Source organism: Oncorhynchus mykiss, chromosome 4, assembly GCF_013265735.2.
Source record: "Oncorhynchus mykiss isolate Arlee chromosome 4, USDA_OmykA_1.1, whole genome shotgun sequence".
NCBI classification, from domain to species: domain Eukaryota; kingdom Metazoa; phylum Chordata; class Actinopteri; order Salmoniformes; family Salmonidae; genus Oncorhynchus; species Oncorhynchus mykiss.
Genome location: NC_048568.1, coordinates 32985001 through 33004444, shown reverse-complemented (window position 1 = coordinate 33004444; position 19444 = coordinate 32985001). Strand labels below are relative to the sequence as shown.

At 42.0% G+C, this 19444-nt stretch overlaps 1 protein-coding gene across 10 annotated transcripts in view; it reads right to left on the bottom strand.

Moving 5' to 3' along the window:
* The window catches only part of LOC110521081 (myelin transcription factor 1-like protein), a 152856-nt gene that overhangs the window by 113618 nt on the left and 19794 nt on the right, over nt 1-19444 (bottom strand). For all 10 annotated transcript variants that reach the window (XM_036976123.1, XM_036976130.1, XM_036976122.1 and 7 more), the window contains exons 2-4: nt 2140-2261; nt 1790-1844; nt 1436-1469 (exon numbers count right to left, since the gene is read on the bottom strand). In XM_036976123.1, the coding sequence (XP_036832018.1) occupies nt 1436-1469; nt 1790-1844 (89 nt within the window). In that variant the 5' untranslated portion in view covers nt 2140-2261. The remainder of the gene's footprint in view (nt 1-1435; nt 1470-1789; nt 1845-2139; nt 2262-19444) is intronic.

Genomic DNA, 19444 nt, shown 5'->3' with positions numbered 1-19444 from the left:
ACCAAGTCAATGTGCGGGGGTGCAGGTTAGTCGATGTCATTTGTACAACTTAGGAAGCTTTGTCTGACCACTGATTTAGTTTTGCTTGACAACTTCCTAATATGGATGGATGTGGATGTCCGTCATGCACCATCCACAATGAAAAGTGCATGATTGTGCTGATTAGAGCAGAACAGCAGCTCTCGCTCTCTCCAAGGTGAACAGATCCATAGATTTCTCGGTGAATGGCAGGAGCACGCATCGATCACTGCTATTGGCATTATTGATGTGTGTAGCCCTGGAAATGGATCCATGGGCTGATGAAACACCCATGTGCTTAGGGAGAGGATGTGTATAGGCCAGTGGGCTGTCTGTCTCTATGTGTGCATGCGTACGTGCTTGCCTGACTGTCTGCCTGAGTGCGTGTGTGTGTATGTTTACGTGTGTATGCTTGTATGTGTACGTGTGTGTGGACGTGCGCAATCATAAGTGTGTGAGAAGCAAGAGCCAGGGAAGTGGCGCGGAGAGATTATGGATTAGGGGTTCTGAGCTGAGAAATGCCATCAAGAGGGAGAAGGGTGTTTAGAGATAGAGACTGTGCAGGCCACTGGCCAGACAGAAAACACACGATTACAGAGTGTACTAGAATGTTTAGAACATTGGTGTATTGTACAACTGCAACGAAAAAGGGTAGATGTATCGCAAACATTTTTGGGTTAGGGAAAATAATCAATCATTTTTTATCTGTTCAATGAAAGCATGAAAGTAATCATGAGCTAAACACTTGATCCCTGTCCAAATCTTACAGCTGAGGAAATGACTAGAGCGACACGGTAAAGGCACCGTCAACAGTGGCTGTTTACAATACAACACTGGACCTCAAGTCACTGTGGATATGATGTGAGTACGGTGGATATGATTTGAGTACGGTGGATATGATGTGAGTACGGTGGATATGATGTGAGTACGGAGGATATGATGTGAGTACGGTGGATATGATGTGAGTACGGTGGATATGATGTGAGTACGGTGGATATGATTTGAGTACGGTGGATATGATGTGAGTACGGTGGATATGATGTGAGTACGGAGGATATGATGTGAGTACGGTGGATATGATGTGAGTACGGTGGATATGATGTGAGTACGGTGGATATGATGTGAGTACGGTGGATATGATGTGAGTACGGTGGATATGATGTGAGTACAGTGGATATGATGTGAGTACATCATGAGTCAGGGACATTCTTGTATCACTGGAATGAAGTGAAACATGGTCCCCCTCAACACGACCAATCTGCAGGGAGTACTGTATGCTATGTGATAGTAGAATGCAGTTGATCATAATATCCCCGCTATAGCCTACCGTTAATACAACAGCAAATCAAATATATTTAGAAAAGCATTGACCACTCAGAGAGTCTGTAAAGCCCTCAGGAATGAATTACGCACCAACCTGAATAATTCCTGTGCTGCCGTCTCCACTGGAACTAGTGAGAAAGATTAACAAAGCCACATCAGACACAGTTAGATGCACTGTCTAGTACAGCATACACAATAATAGCAGTAAAGAATAAACAATTACAATCAAAATCAAAACTACAGGATCCATGATGCATTTCTGAGTATCCACAGTCACTTTCACTTTGACTTGATGTCCCTCAATATGATGCCAGGTGGCTGGCAGATGAGAGGGAGGGGGCAGAGTGAGGGGGTTGGGGGGGGGGGGGGGGGGGGGGGGGGGGGGCAGTAACTAACAACCCCAGGCCGTTTAGAGAGACAGACACACTGTACTGTTACCGTAGCGTACCTCGGACCCCTTTGGAACGCGTTCGATGGCGCTTCTCAACCGCATCCACTTCCATCTCCGTAAAGACAAAGGTTTGGGAAGCGGTCATTAGTTTCATCCTCTTTCTCTCGTGACATAATGAGGACTAAATACAACACAACACTAATGAAGATGTCACAAACAGTAACAGAAGACCTAACTTCATTTCCTAGAGCTTCATAGAGCTTCATAGAGCTTCATAGAGCTTCCTAGAGCTTCATAGAGCTTCATAGAGCTTCCTAGAGCTTCATAGAGGTCATGGAGCTTCGTTCACTACGTAGAGAGATGTAGGACTGTAGTACATACACTATGTGGAAGTTAGAGTTAGTTACCTGGAATCAGCTGGGTTGGGTGTGGCACCACCTCGGGTTCAAAGCCACGCCTCCTTCTCTGAGTGTAATAGTTGGGCTTTCTCAGCAGAAACTCTTCAAAACTCCCCATCCAAATTCATGATCTGCAAAGACAATAAAATAACAAGAATATTACACACTCACGGTAGAACATTCTCACATCAGCGGTAAGCGTAAAGACAGTCAAGCTTAGCGGTTAGCATCTTTCTTTTGCCTTGTTTGGTTGCAATCACTTGTGGAGACTATGGTATCCTTATATGGTGTCCTTATACTGAGACCATAATAATACAGGAGGAATAGAAGCAGTGGTGCTGTCATCTTAAAACACACCTTCTTAGCTTTGCTTGTCCTTTGGGTGCTTTTCAGTCATTTAATTTCTATTGTTATTCTGTAGTTTTTATCCTCTTACGTTTGTTGTGTAGTAAATACTTCCATTTTTTATTTTCAATGTTTTTATTGTATTGTTTCTTTTCCCCTGTGAAGCACATTGCATTGCATGTCTGTATAAATAGAGCTTGAGTTGATTTGATTTGACTGTACTAAATTAGCCCGGTTGACTCCATTCTGTAAACAATGCAGCCTTATGAAGGGCAGCATCCTCACTGCTTTGTTTCCATTCCATTGTTTTGGCTGAGTCCCATGATGCACAGCAGGAGGTAAATATGTTCCAGAAACAAAGATAAACAACTTATTACATCCACCAGGCAACCAGTCATTACAGTTTCTCTCTCTTTGTCTCGGTTTCTGTCTTTCCTTTTGTTACTTGCTTTTCATGTATTGATCTGTATATTGATGTGTATATTGATGTGTATATTGATCTGTATATAGATGTGTATATTGATGTGTATATTGATCTGTATATTGATCTGTATATTGATGTGTATATTGATCTGTATATTGATGTGTATATTGATGTGTATATTGATGTGTATATTGATCTGTATATTGATGTGTATATTGATGTGTATATTGATGCGTATATAGATGTGTATATTGATGTGTATATTGATGCGTATATAGATGTGTATATTGATCAGTATATAGATGCGTATATAGATGCGTATATAGATGTGTATATTGATCTGTATATTGATGCGTATATAGATGTGTATATTGATCAGTATATAGATGCGTATATAGATGCGTATATAGATGTGTATATTGATCTGTATATTGATGCGTATATAGATGTGTATATTGATCAGTATATAGATGCGTATATAGATGCGTATATAGATGTGTATATTGATCTGTATATTGATGCGTATATAGATGCGTATATAGATGCGTATATAGATGTGTATATTGATGTGTATATTGATGCGTATATTGATGTGTATATTGATGTGTATATTGATGCGTATATAGATGTGTATATTGATGTGTATATTGATGCGTATATAGATGTGTATATTGATGTGTATATTGATGCGTATATAGATGTGTATATTGATGTGTATATTGATGCGTATATAGATGTGTATATTGATCTGTATATTGATGTGTATATTGATGTGTATATTGATGCGTATATAGATGTGTATATTGATGTGTATATTGATGCGTATATAGATGTGTATATTGATGTGTATATTGATGCGTATATAGATGTGTATATTGATCTGTATATTGATGCGTATATAGATGTGTATATTGATCTGTATATTGATGCGTATATAGATGTGTATATTGATCAGTATATTGATGCGTATATGTCTGTGTATTGATGTGCATATTGATGTGTATATTTAACGCATATCTTGATGTGTATATTGATGTGTAGTGTATATTGATTTGTATAGTGATTCGTATAGTGTATATTGATGTGTATAGTGTATATGATATGTTTATTGATGTGCATATTTATATGAATATTGATGCGTATATACATGTGTATATTGATGTGTATATTGATGTGTATTGATATCTATATTGATGTGTATATTGATGTGTAAATTGAGGTGTATATTGATGTGTATCTTGATGTGTATATTGAGGTGTATATTGATGTGTATATTGATGTGTGTTAATTTGTGTATTGAAGTATATAATGTTGTGTATTGATGTATATTGATGTTTATTGATGTGTATATTGATGTATATTAATGTGTATAGTGTATATTGATGTATATTAATGTGCATATTGATGTGTATATTGATGTATATATTGATGTTATAATTAATGTATATAGTGATGTGTATTGATATTGATGTGTATATTGATGTGTTTTAATGTATGTATGGTTGTGCATTGATGTATATTGATGTGTCACGCCCTGACCATAGAGAGCCCTTGGTTCTCTATGGTGTTGTAGGTGTGACTAGGGCGTGTTCTAGTCTATTTATTCCTATGTTTGGGATTGAGTGTGTGCTCTGCACAACATTCGACCTGAAGAGCCTGTCAGCAGTCTGGTGAAACCTGTGCCGGCTCCACGCATCTGGCCTCCAGTGCGCCTCCCCAGTCCGGTACGTCCTGTGCCAGCTCCCCGCACCCTCCCTGAAGTGCGTGTGAACAGTCCAGTGCCACCTGTGCCAGCTCCACGCACCAGGCCGCCAGTGTGCCTCCCCAGCCCGGTACGTCCTGTGCCGGCTCCCCGCACTCACTCTGAAGTGCGTGTCAACAGTCCGGTGCCACCTTAATCGGCTCCACGCACTAGGCCTCTAGTGCGCCTCCCCAGCCCGGAGCGTCCTGTGCCGGCTCCGCGCACTCGACCTGAGGAGCGTGTCATCAGTCCGGTGCAACCTGCGCCGATGCCCAGTCCAGGCACGGTGTCCAGTCCCGCTCCATGGCAGGAGCCTTTCTCTGCGCCGATGCCCAGTCCAGGCACGGTGTCCAGTCCCGCTCCATGGCAGGAGCCTTTCTCTGCGCCGATGCCCAGTCCAGGCACGGTGTCCAGTCCCGCTCCATGGCAGGAGCCTTTTTCTGCGCCGATGCCCAGTCCAGGTATTGCGTTCAGCCCGGCGCCATGGCCGGATCCGGGGTCTGGGCAGGGGCTACGACCCGCACCGGAGCCGCCACCGACACTAGTCACCCCCCCTACCCTCCCCATTTGGTTTCAGGTTTTGCGGCCGGAGTCCGCACCTTTGGAGGCGGGTACTGTCACACCCTGACCATAGAGAGCCCTTGGTTATCTATTATGTAGGTCAGGGCGTGACTAGTGGGTGTTCTAGTCAATTTATTTCTGTGTTTGGGATTGAGTATGGTTCCCAATTAGAGGCAGCTGATTATCGTTGTCTCTAATTGGCGATCATACTTAAGGTGTCCCTGTTCCCACCTGCTTTTGTGGGATATTGTTTTGTGTTAGTGTTGTGTAGCACTACGTTACTTCACGGTCGTTGTTTGTTTATTCTTTTGTTGAGAAGTTTCACTTTTAATAAAGATGTGGAACTCAAATCACGCTGCGCCTTGGTCTGTCCATTTTAACAACTGTGACTTGATGTGTATACTGATGCATATTGATGTGTATATTGATGTGATAATTAATGTAGATAGTGATGTGTATTGATATTGATGTGTATATTGATGTATATTAATGTATATATTGTTGTGTATTGATGTATATTGATGTATATTAATGTGTATAGTGTATATCGATGTATATTAAAATGCATATTAATGTGCATATTGATGTGTATATTAATGTATGTATTGATGTGTATATTGATGTATATTAATGTGTATAGTGTATATTGATGCATATTAAAATGTATAGTGTATATTGATGTATATTAATATGCATAGTGTATATTGATGCATATAATATGTATAGTGTATATTGATGTGTATTAATGTGTATAGTGTATATTGATGCATGTTGATATGTATAGTGTATATTGATGTGCATTAATGTGTATACAGGGCCTGTGTAAGAGACCTGGTTCTCAGCATGAAATGTTTTTGAGCAGAGAGAGTGAAAGTCTCCATTTCCACAAATATTCTGGTATTTAACTTTTTTAGTTTATCATCAAATCGATTATGTTTCCACCACAGACTGTCAATAAGCTTGAGGCCTTTTGCAGGAGGCCTTTTGCCTTCTGGTAGGCAGTCATTGTAAATAATAATTTGTTGGAGAAACACAGCAGCAAATGGAGTCTTTTTCTCTCTCTCTCTCTCTCTCTCTCTCTCTCTCTCGTTCCCATGTCGAGTATTCAGCCCTCTCGTCTCTGCTCATCTGTCTGCAACCTCACATGAAGATCTCACACTCAACCTGAAATCTTGTTAGCGTGTGGGCCAACTGCACAAGAGTGTGAGCGTGATGCGCAGCCAGTGTATCGAACACTGTTGCACATCTCTAGCCCTGAGCTCTCATCTCTAGCCCTGAGCTTTCATCTCTAACCCTGAGCTCTCATCTCTAAGCCTGAGCTTTCATCTCTAGCCCTGAGCTCTCATCTCTAACCCTGAGCTTTCATCTCTAGCCCTGAGCTCTCATCTCTAGCCCCGAGCTCTCATCTCTAGCCCTGAGCTCTCATCTCTAGCCCTGAGCTCTCATCTCTAACCCTGAGCTTTCATCTCTAACCCTGAGCTTTCATCTCTAGCCCTGAGCTCTCATCTCTAGCCCTGAGCTTTCATCTCTAGCCCTGAGCTTTCATCTCTAGCCCTGAGCTCTCATCTCTAGCCCTGAGCTTTCATCTCTAACCCTGAGCTCTCATCCCTAACCCTGAGCTTTCATCTCTAGCCCTGAGCTCTCATCTCTAACCCTGAGCTTTCATCTCTAGCCCTGAGCTCTCATCTCTAGCCCTGAGCTCTCATCTCTAACCCTGAGCTTTCATCTCTAACCCTGAGCTTTCATCTCTAGCCCTGAGCTCTCATCTCTAGCCCTGAGCTTTCATCTCTAACCCTGAGCTTTCATCTCTAACCCTGAGCTTTCATCTCTAACCCTGAGCTCTCATCTCTAACCCTGAGCTCTCATCTCTAACCTTGAGCTTTCATCTCTATCCCTGAGCTCTCATCTCTAGCCCTGAGCTCTCATCTCTAGCCCTGAGCTTTCATCTCTAACCCTGAGCTTTCATCTCTAGCCCTGAGCTTTCATCTCTAGCCCTGAGTGCTCATCCCTAGCCCTGGGCATTTATCCTTAGCCCTGAGCTTTCATCCCTAGTTCTGAGCTCTCACCCCTAGCCCTGAGCGCTCACCCCTAGCTCTGAGCTCTCATCCCTAGCCCTGAGCTCTCGTCCCTAGCCCTGAGCTCGCATCCCTAGCCCTGAGCTCTCATCCCTAGCCCTGAGCTCTCATCCATAGCCCTGAGCTCTCATCCCTAACCCTGAGCTCTCATCTCAATCTCACTGGAGAATCAAAGCACACAGGTTCCTCCTGTCCTATAGGAGTCAACTCTGACAGTACAGGCTGAGAAGTAGAGGAGAGGAGAAGAGAGAAGAGAAGGGAGAGGATAGGAGAGGAGAGGAGAGGAAAGGAGACTGATTAGTATTCATCCCGACCCCCTGCCTGTCTCAAATAATATGATGCAGTGCTCCCTGCATCAGTGGGTTATACACATCGTCAGGTCCCAGGCTAGCACACGGATACACACACATGATCACTAGCATGACCACACACACACACATTCTAGGCTCTAGGTAGAGTGCACATTGCTGTCTGCTTTGGATAGAAGGCAGGCTGTATTCTGAGAGAGCCCATGTTTGCCGTCTGAAAATAGTTCCCCAATGCAAACGCTGCCAGACAAAAGTATTCAACACTCACACAGATCCAGCCACACTGCACCAAATAGGCTTTCAACATTTCAACAAAGTGAAAAATTCTCTGGGTGTTTCTCAAAACTACAAGTCTTTTTCAAGCAAATATAGCAGAACTCTTCCTTGAATAAGTTCTATTAAAGAGAGAGTATCTCTCCCTGCTTCTCTCTTTCTCTGTCAACCCTTCTCTCTTCTCGATTCTCACTCCTACTTCCCTCTTCCAGTATACACTGCATTCGGAAAGGATTCAGACACTTTCACTTTTTCTACATTTTGTTACGTTACAGCCTTATTCTTAAATTGATTAAATCGTTTATTTCCTCATTATTGACACAGAATATCCCATAATGACAATGCAAAACAGGTTTTTAGAAGAAAAACAAAATTAGATATGACATTTACATAAGTATTCAGACCCTTCACTCAGTACTTAGACCCTTTACTCAGTACTTTGTTGAAGCACCTTTGGCAGCGATTACAGCCTTGAGTCTTTTTGGGTATGACGCTACAAGCTTGACACACCTGTGTTTGGGGAGTTTCTCCCACTCTTTTCTGCAGATCCTCTCAAGCTCTGTCAGGTTGGATGGGGAGCGTCGCTGCACAGCATTTTTCAGGTGTCTCTAGAGATGTTTGATCGGGTTCGAATCCGGGATCTGGCTGGACCACTCAAGGACATTCAGAGACATGTCCTGAAGATTCTCCTGCAAGGTGAACCTTCGTCTGATGTCCTGAGATCTCTGGAGCAGGTTTTCATCAAGGATCTCTCTGTACTTTTCTCCTTTCAGATTTCCCTCGATCCTGACTAGTCACCCAGTCCATGCTGCTGAAAAACATCTCCACAGCATGATGCTGCCACCACCATGCTTCACTGTAGGTATGTTGCCAGGTTTCCTCCAGATATGACGCTTGGCATTCAGGCCAAAGAGGTTGATCTTGGTTTCATCAGACAAGAGAATCTTGTTTCTCATGGTACCTTTTGGCAAACTCCAAGCGGGCTGTCATGTGCCTTTTACTGAAGAGTGGCTTTGATCTGGCCACTCTACCATAAAGGCCTGAAGGTTGTCCTTCTGGAAGGTTCTCCCATCTCTACAGAGGAACTCCAGATCACTGTCAGAGTGACCATCGGGTTCTTGGTCACCTCCTTGACCAAGGTCCTTCTTCCCCGATATCTCAGTTTGGCCGGGCGGCCCGCTCTAGGAAAAGTATTGGTGGCTCCAAACTTCTTCCACTTAAGAATGATGGAGGACACTGTGTTCTTGGGGACCTTCAATGCTACAGGCATTTTTTGGTACCCTTCCCCAGATCTGTGCCTCGTCACAATCCTGTCTCTGATGGCTTGGTTTTTAATCTGGCATGTCCAATCAATTGAATTACAACAGGTGGATTCCAATCAAGTTGTAGAAACATCTCAAAACAGGATGCACCTGAGCTCAATTTGGAGTTTCATTGCAAAGGGTCTGAATACTTATGTAAATAAGATATATTGTTAATGTTTAATAAATGTGCAAAAAAATATTATGGGTCATTGTGTGTAGATTGATGAGGATATATATTTTTTAAGATACGTTTTAGAATAAGGCTGTAACTTAACAAAATGTGGAAAAAGTCAAGGGGTCACTGTATATTGTGCTCTTAATTCTCTCTCTCCTTTCTCGTTCTCTCTCTTTCTCTCTCTTTCCCTCCCTCCCTCCATCCTACCGTGACCAGACTCCACTTCAGCTGATCGATCCCAGACAGTAATGATGTCAGAATCCAAGTGCCATCATAGTCGCAAGAGTTTGGGATGAGCCTCCTCTGTCCTCCTCTCATCTCCCTTCATCTTCCTGCATGTCAGTGCTGTCTCATTGGGGTTTGATACTGTAGCTTCAAGTCTTAGCTGTCACTCTCAGGTTATAACCATATTCTACTAGGATACCTAATGAATCAATGATTTGGTTATGGAAATGGTACTGCCCAAAGACATGTGGAGCATCCTGTTCTAATCTAAACATCTCACAACACTAACCAACTCATGTGTGGTACAGAGTCATCTCCTCTCTACTTGCATACTGAACCCTTGGTAACGCTCAACACGTTACATGTTCTCACAATCAGCATAAAATATAGAGCTTTCATTTTATAGTTGTTCATATTCAGGGTCTCCAGAGTGCATCAGGATGGGGACAGGTGTCTTAACACGTGGACCCCTATGGACTTTTCTAAGCTTCAGTTGGTTGGTTCCTCCCTTCAAATATGAAGAGAAAGTAGAGTACTCTAATTGCTTCTGTACGTGTGTGTTTGTGCGTGTGCGTGTCTGTCTGTCTGTCTGTCTTCTGTCTGTCGGTCGATGTGTGTCTGGATGTCTGTGTGTTCCGATTAGCCATGGAGAGATCCATGTGAATGCCTCTTAATGATCCTTGACAACCGATACAAGGATACATGGAACATGTCGTCAATGGCAACTGAGGCGCCAGAAGCCTTTTACACTAGAGAAGACTTCATGATTGACTGTGTCCCAAGGGAGCGGTGGTGTCTGTATGTGTGTTCGTGTGTGATTGTGCATGTATGTGTATATGTGTGTGTGTGCACGTGTGTGTGTGTGTGTGTGTGTGTGTGTGTGTGTGTGTGTGTGTGTGTGTGTGTGTGTGTGTGTGTGTGTGTGTGTGTGTGTGTGTGTGTGTGTGTGTGTGTGTGTGTGTGTGAATGTGTGTGTGTGTGTGTGTGTGTGTGTGAGTGTGTGTGAGTTTGTGTGAGTTTGTGTGTGTGTGCATGCGTTCCTGCGTGTGCATACTTGTGCGTGTGTGTGTGTGTGTGTGTGTGTGTGTGTGTGTGTGTGTGTGTGTGTGTGTGTGAGTGTGTGAGTGTGTGTGAGTTTGTGTGTGTGTGCATGCGTTCCTGCGTGTGCATACTTGTGCGTGTGTGTGTGTGTGTGCGTGTGTGTGTGTGTGTGTGTGTGTGTGTGTGTGTGTGTGTGTGTGTGTGTGTGTGTGTGTGTGTGTGTGTATGTATGTATGTATGTATGTATGTATGTATGCATGTATGTATGTATGTATGTATGTATATATGTATGTATGTAAGGGCCAGCTGGTGGAAATAGCTGTTGTCCAGACTGTAGCCATTGGGCTGATGGCATGTCTCCAGACAGCATGCATGTGTTAAAAAGAAAAAGTTAAACAAATGAGATTCTTCCAAGTAGCTAGTCTTCGCTTTGATGACAGCTTTGCACACTATTGGCATTCTCTCAACCAGCTTCATGAGGTAGTCACCTGGAATGCATTTCAATTAACAGATGTACCTTGTTAAAAGTTCATTTGTATAATTTATTTCCTTAGTAATGCGTTTGAGCCAATCAGTTGTGTTATGACAAGGTAGGGTTGGTATTCAGAAGATAGCCCTATTTGGTAAAATACCAAGTCCATATTATGGCAAGAACAGCGCAAATAGGCAAAGAGAAGCATCAGTCCATCGTTACTTTACGACATGAAGGTCCGTCAATACGGAACATTTCAAGGACTTTCAGTCACAAAAACCATTAAGCACTATGATGAAACTGGCTCTTATGAGGACCGTCACAGGAAAGGAAGACCCAGAGTTACCTCTGCTGCAAAGCATAAGTTCATTAGAGTTACCAGCCTCAGAAATTGCAGCCAAAATAAATGCTTCACAGAGTTCATGTAACAGACACATCTCAACACACCCAACACACCTCCAGGCTGTGTAAGGGCTATTTGACCAATAATGAGAGTGATGGAGTGCTGCATCGGATGACCTGGCCTCCGCAATCACCTGACCTCAACCCTATTGAGATGGTTTTGGATGAGTTGGACCACAGAGTGAAGTAAAACAGCCAACAAGTGCTCAGCATATGTTGGAACTCCTTCAAGACTGTTGGAAAAGACTTCTAGGTGAAGCTGGTTGAGAGAATGGCAAGAGTGTGCAAAGCTGTCATCAAGGCAAAGGGTGGCTACTTTGAAGAATCTAAAATCTAAAATATACTTTGATTTGTTTAACACTTTTTTGGTTACTAAATTATTCCATGTGTGTTATTTCATAGTTTTGATGTCTTCACTATTACTAGAAAATAGAAAATGTAGAAAATAGTCAAAATAAAGAAAAGACCCTTGAATGAGTAGGTGTGTCCAAACTTTTGACTGGCACTGTATTTAACCACCACTTGAGACTGGAAAGAGAAACTATTATCCAACAATGGTGCCATAACATCGAAAATTGACCAAGGATACAGTCTGAATGCTTTTTCTCTGATACAGTCATCAGAAAGGACAACAGTGGCACACCAAAGTATTAATCAAGATTATTGCAACAAATTGTTGTTCAGAAAGGTTAAATCACTTAGAAAAGGGAATCAAGCAAAGTAGGACATCCCAAAACTCCTGAAATATCATTACTTGAAGCAAAACATCAAATTCATGGATGAAGCCTGGAGGAAAATCTTTCTACCAAGCATCCAGAGTGAGCTAAAACATGAGCTGAAACATGAGCTGAAACATGAGCTGAAACATGAGGTGATGCATCAATCACCTGAATAAACCTTCCTTTCATGTCATGAACCGAGTTAGTCATTGTGAGCTCTCTCTCTCTCTCTCTCTCTGTGTGTCTACCCTTCTCAATGGCAAGGCTGTGCTCACTGAGCCTGTACTTTGGCAAGGTTTTTCTAAGGTTTTGATCAGTAACCATGGTCAAATAGTTAGCCACGGTGTACTGTCGATTTAGGGCCAGATAGCACTGCATTTTGCTTAGAGCTTGTGCTTGTGTTTCCCAATAAGCAGTCTAGTTTTGTTTTTGTTTTTGTTTTGACTGTGTTGTAATTTGGTGTTGCAACTCAGCCCCAGGACCAGCTGGATGAGGGGACTCCCTCTTTCTCTTTATCTCCCTCCCTCTCGCTCTCTCTCTCTCTCTCTCTCTCTCTCTCTCTCTCTCTCTCTCTCTCTCTCCCCCTCTCTATCTCTTTCTCTCTCTCCTTCTCTCTCTCCCTCACACACAATCTTTCTCTTTCTCTTCCTCTCTTTCTCTCTCCCCTCTCTCTATTCCTCTTTCTCTCTCTCTTCCCCTTTCTCCCTCTATCACTCTCTTGTTTTCTCTCTCCTCCTTCTTACTCTCTCTCTCTCGCGCTCTCTTTCATTTTCTCTTTCATTTTCTCTCTCTCTTTCTCGCTCTCTTTCACTCTCTTTCTCTCTCTTTCTCTTGTTCTCACTCTCTTTATCTCTATCTCTCCTCCTTGCTCTCTATCCTTCGCTCGCTCCTTCTTTTTCTCTCTCTTTCTCTCTATCTCTCTCTCTCCCCCTCTATTTCTTTCTCTTTTTCGCTCTCTTTCTCTCTTTCTCTGTCTCTCTCTCTCTCTCTCTCTTTCTCTCTTTCTTTCTCTCACACGCTCTCTCTCTACCTCTCTTTCGCTCTCTTTTCTCTCTTTCTCGCTCTATTTCTCTCTCTCTCCCTCTCTCACTCTCACACACACACTCTCTCTCTCTCCCTTATCTTTCTCTGTCTTTCTCTCTTTCTCTCTCTTTCTCTCTCTCTCTCTCTCTCATTCATTCATTCATTCATTCATTCAAGCTGCTTTATTGGCATGAAAAACATTGTGTCAATATTGCCAAAGCAACAATGTATACAATATACATTGTAACAAAATTATAAATGATAGCAAATAATAATATAAAATGGTAGTAAATAATAATACAAAATTAAATACAAAAATAATAACAATAAAATGGTAACAGTCTACAGTAAACATTAATAATTATAGTAATAACAATAATAGTAATAATAAGTAAGTTACTGTTTACTATGCAGATGTTATTATTCAGTGTCCCTCAGGCTATGGCAGGAAAATACATATTTGGCTGCAAGAGGAGCCATTGCTCCTTCGCCCATGAGTATTCTTAGTTTTTCCTCTGGGTTCAATTTGTAAAAATTTGGAATATATGTAGTCATTTCTGTGAATAATGAATCTCTTTGTGAGGAATATTTATCACAGTAAAGGAGAAAGTGCATCTCTGTCTCTACCTCCCCTGTCATGCAGTGACCACATACACGCTCCTCTTTGGGTAGCCATGTCTTTTTATGTCTGCCGGTTTCTATTGCCAATCGGTGGTCACTCAGCCTGTACTTGGTAAGGATCTGTCTCTGCTTCGTATCTCTGACAGAGTAGAGATAATCAGCCAATTCATATTCTCTGTTTAGGGTCAGATAGCAATTTAGTCGGCTTTGGGATTTTGTTTCGTTTTTCCAGTATTGTAAATATGATTCCTTTGATTGGTTCATAATTTTGCTTATTGGAATTCTTTCTTTTGAAGCAGTGCTGGCGTCAGCTTGGTTGGTGAGGTCCAACACCAGCTGACTGAGAGGGCTCGTTTCTGGGCTCAGCTCTTGGGCTTGAAGTGCTTTAAATTGCAGACTCGAATTTGGACTTGAATTTAGATGTAGCCAAAATTTTAATGATCTTTTCTGTATTTTCATTATTACTGGAAAACGGCCCAATTCTGCCCTACATGCATTAGTTGGTGTATTTCTCTGGACTTGTAGAATTTTCCGACAGAATTCTGCATGTAGGGCTTCAATTGGATGTTTGTCCCACATTTTAAAATCCAGTTTATTGAGTGGCCCCCAAACCTCACTTCCATAAAGTGCTATTGGTAGGATTACACTGTCAAATATTTTAGTCCAAATTCTAATTGGGATGTTGATTTTGAATAATTTCATTTTTATTGCATACATTGCTCTGCGGGCTTTTTCTTTGAGTGCCTTCACTGCCATATTAAAGTTTCCCGATGCAGATATGGTCAGACCAAGGTAGGTGTAATGTTTTGTGTGTTCAATTAAGGTGTTGTTCAGGGTGAATTTACATTTGTGTTTCTGACATCTGGGTTTTTTTTTGGAAAATCATGATTTTAGTTTTTTGGAAATTTACTGCCAGGGCCCAATTATGGCAATATTGCTCCAGAATATTAATGTTTTGTTGAAGACCTTCTTTGGTTGGTGATAGAAGTACCAAGTCATCAGCATATAGCAGGTATTTCACCTCTGTGTCAAATAGTGTGAGTCCTGGGGCTGGAGATTGGTCCAACATGTCTGCTAATTCATTGATATAAATGTTGAAAAGATTTGGACTCAAATTGCAGCCTTGTCTCACACCTCGACATTGTGAAAAAAATTCTGTTCTTTGGTTTTTGATTTTTATTGCACACTTATTTTCTGTGTACATACATTTTATTAAGTCATACACCTTACCACCAAGCCCACTTTGTAGAATTTTGTAGAATAGCCCTTCGTGCCAAATCGAATCAAATGCTTTTTTAAAGTCAATAAAGCAAGCAAAGATTTTGCCCTCTTTTTTTTGGTGGATGTGTTTATTAATTAGTGTGTGTAAGGTTGGTCAGTAGTGTGATGGTTGGGGAGAAAGCCAATTTGACATTTACTGATTACATTTTTTTTTTGAAGAAAGGTTTGAATTCTTGAATTCAAAATGCTACAGAAAACTTTTCCCAAGTTGCTGTTTATACAAATTCCCCTGTAATTATTGGCTCTGATTTGTCTCCACTTTTGTGGATAGGGGAGATGAGCCCCTGTTTCCAGATATCAGAGAAGCAGCCAGAAGTTAAAACCATGTTGAACAATTTAACCACAGCATTTTGCAACTCAGGTGTGCTGTTTTTCAACATTTCATTTCTGTTATTATCTAGACCACAAGCTTTCTTTGATTCTCTCTCTCGCCCTCCCTCTCTTTTGCTCCCTCTCTCTTTCTCTCACTCTCTATTCCTCTTTCTCTCTCTCTCTCATTTTCTCTCTCCTCTTTCTTGCTCTCTCTCTCTCTCTCTTTCTCTCTTTTTCGCCCTCTCTCTCTCTCTCTCTCTCGCTCTCTCTCTTTCTTTCTTTCTTTCAAGCTCTCTTTCGCTTTCTTTGTCTCTCTCGCTCTCTCTCTTTCTCTATCTCTCTCTCTCTTTCTCTCTCTCTTTCTCTCTCTCTCTCTTTCTCTCTCTCTCGCTCTCTCTCTCTCTCTCTCTGTCTCTCTCTCTCTCTCTCTTTCTCTCTCTCTCTCTCTCTCTCTCTCTCTCTCTCTCTTTCTCTCTCTCTTTCTCTTTCTCTCTCTGTCTCTCTCTCTTTCTCTCTCTCCCTTTATAGGCATGGGAAACATAGGTGCTGGTGGATACCGGGTTTTGTTTGACCCATTCATGTATTGTTCTGTTGACGGTGGTTTTATGTTGATTAAAGGACACAGGTTAAAGGTTAAAATCAGTTTCCGTTCTCCTGCGCCTGACTTCTCTGCCACCAGTACGCACCGCGCTACAGTGTTTCACCCAGTAGATATGGGGGTTTATCAAAAATGGTGATGGCTTTGTAATGGAAGGTTTTGGAATCGCTTCCATTTAGATGGTTGTAGAATTTAACAGCTGTTATTGGATGTTGATAATTAGCGGGTATCAGCCTAATTCTGCTCTGTATGCATTATTTGGTTATGGAATATGTTTTTACAGAATTCTCAACTGGTGTTTGTCCCACTTTGTGAATTCTTGGTTATTGAGCGGACCCCAAATCTCAAAACAATAAAGGGCAATACGTTCTATAACTGATTGAACTCTTTTTAGTCAGATCCTAATTGGTATGTCAAATGTTATGTTCCTTTTGATGGCATAAAAGGCCCTTCTTGCCTTGTCTCTCAGATCGTTCACAGCTTTCTGGAAGTTACATGTGGCGCTGATGTTTAGGCCGAGGTATGTATCGGTTTTTGTGTCTTGTTGGAATTTGTATTTGTGGTCCTGGAAACTGGACCTTTTCTTGAACACCACTATTGTTGTCTTACTGAGATTTACTGTCAGGACCCAGGTTTGACAGAATCTGTGCAGAAGATCTAGATTCTGCTGTAGGCCCTCCTTGGTTGATTATCTCTCTCTCTGTCTCTCTGTCTCTCTGTCTCTCTCTCTCTCTTTCTCTCTCTCTCTCTCTCTCTCTCTCTCTCTCTCTCTCAAAGACACCTCGTAGCTCTGTCTCTTTGTGTCTCAACCTGTTGTTAATTATGCCTCCTCTCCAAACTTTCTGATCTTTCATTTGCATATCCAATCTGCCGGGCTTACTGCACCTTATCTCTGCAGCTGTGCCAGTACAGAATCACTGATGTGCACACGTCCCAGGGAAATGACAACCGCCGTATGGACCTCTCTGGGGTGGGTGTCTGCAATTGTGTTTGTGTGTGTCCATGTTTGTGTGTGTGTGTGTTTTAGAGGTAGGAGAGGACACACTATTTTCTCCACATCTACAGTGTCCCCGTACCCAACGTCCATCGCTGTTAGAAACACTACTCCAGATCTCATCAACCTCTAGTATTTCACACCTGCTGTGGCTGCGTCCTGTTCTCTTTGCACCAAATATATATTAATTAGGATGCCTGTCATCAAGCAATGCTAATAAGCCCAGATAGAGTGGTACTGAGTGGAATGTATCATTTTAATCAATGTGTGGAGTCCTACCTACTGCCCCTCCTTACTCCACACACACACACACACACACACGCATTCACGCACGCGCACGCAAGCGCACACACACACACACAACACGCACACACACACACACACACACACACACACACACACACACACACACACACACACACACACACACACACACACACACACACACACACACACACACACACACACACACACACATACACACACATACACACACACACACTCTTAGAGAAGGTACCAGTAGCAATCAGCCAGTCTCTACAGTGTCCTGCGGAGAAGCCCCGTCTCTTAATTATCACCTACCAGGACTGAGGTTCACAATCTTCACATTCAGACAAGAAGGGGAGGAGGATAGAGTGTGAGGTTTCTGCAATCACTGACAGTGATGAGTCATTCACAGATGAATTCCCTCTCATGGATGGAAGAATTCAACTGTGGGTTTGATCAAGAAGACTCATCTTTACACTGAATTGCCTACTCTAGAAGATAGTTAGGATTTGGGCTGTACTAAATAAAGACAATTCTATGATATGGTCATGAACCATTAACATATAACAGGCTATATATCACATCCGGCCGTGATGGGAGTCCCATAGGGCAGTGAACAATTGCCCCCGCGTTGTCTGGGTTGGCAGGGGTAGGCCGTCAATGTAGATCCGAATTTGTTCTGACTTGGCTAGTTAAAGGTTTTAAAAAGTATTTGAATATATAAAAAATATGGTCATGCACACAATTAACATAGGATATGGTCATGCACAATTAACATAGGATATGGTCATGCACAATTAACATAGGATATGGTCATGCACAATTAACATAGGATATGGTCATGCACAATTAACATAGGATATGGTCATGCACAATTAACATAGGATATGGTCATGCACAATTAACATAGGATATGGTCATGCACACAATTAACATAGGATATGGTCATGCACAATTAACATAGGATATGGTCATGCACAATTAACATAGGATATGGTCATGCACAATTAACATAGGATATGGTCATGCACAATTAACATAGGATATGGTCATGCACAATTAACATAGGATATGGTTATGCACAATTAACATAGGATATGGTCATGCACAATTAACATAGGATATGGTCATGCACAATTAACATAGGATATGGTCATGCACAATTAACATAGGATATGGTCATGCACAATTAACATAGGATATGGTCATGCACACAATTAACATAGGATATGGTCATGCACAATTAACATAGGATATGGTCATGCACACAATTAACATAGGATATGGTCATGCACAATTAACATAGGATATGGTCATGCACAATTAACATAGGATATGGTCATGCACAATTAACATAGGATATGGTTATGCACAATTAACATAGGATATGGTCATGCACAATTAACATAGGATATGGTCATGCACAATTAACATAGGATATGGTCATGCACACAATTAACATAGGATATGGTCATGCACAATTAACATAGGATATGGTCATGCACACAATTAACATAGGATATGGTCATGCACAATTAACATAGGATATGGTCATGCACAATTAACATAGGATATGGTCATGCACAATTAACATAGGATATGGTCATGCACAATTAACATAGGATATGGTCATGCACACAATTAACATAGGATATGGTCATGCACAATTAACATAGGATATGGTCATGCACAATTAACATAGGATATGGTCATGCACAATTAACATAGGATATGGTCATGCACAATTAACATAGGATATGGTCATGCACAATTAACATAGGATATGGTCATGCTGTTTTCCTGACTCCTAGTGGAGCCAACACTGGACTTTAATAGAGGAGCTGCATTCCCTCTCCTTCACTCTCCCTCTCCTTCCATCGCTATCACTCTCCCTCTCCTTCACTCTCCATCACTCTCCCTCTCCTTCACTCTCCATCACTCTCCCTCTCCTCTCCTTCACTCTCCCTCTCCTCTCCTTCACTCTCCATCACTCTCCCTCTCCTTCCCTCTCCATCACTCTCCCTCACCTTCACTCTCCCTCGCCTTCCCTCTCCTTCACTCTCCCTCACCTTCACTCTCCCTTGCCTTCCCTCTCCTTCACTCTCCCTCTCCTTCCCTCTCCCTCTCCTTCACTCTCCCTCTCCTTCCCTCTC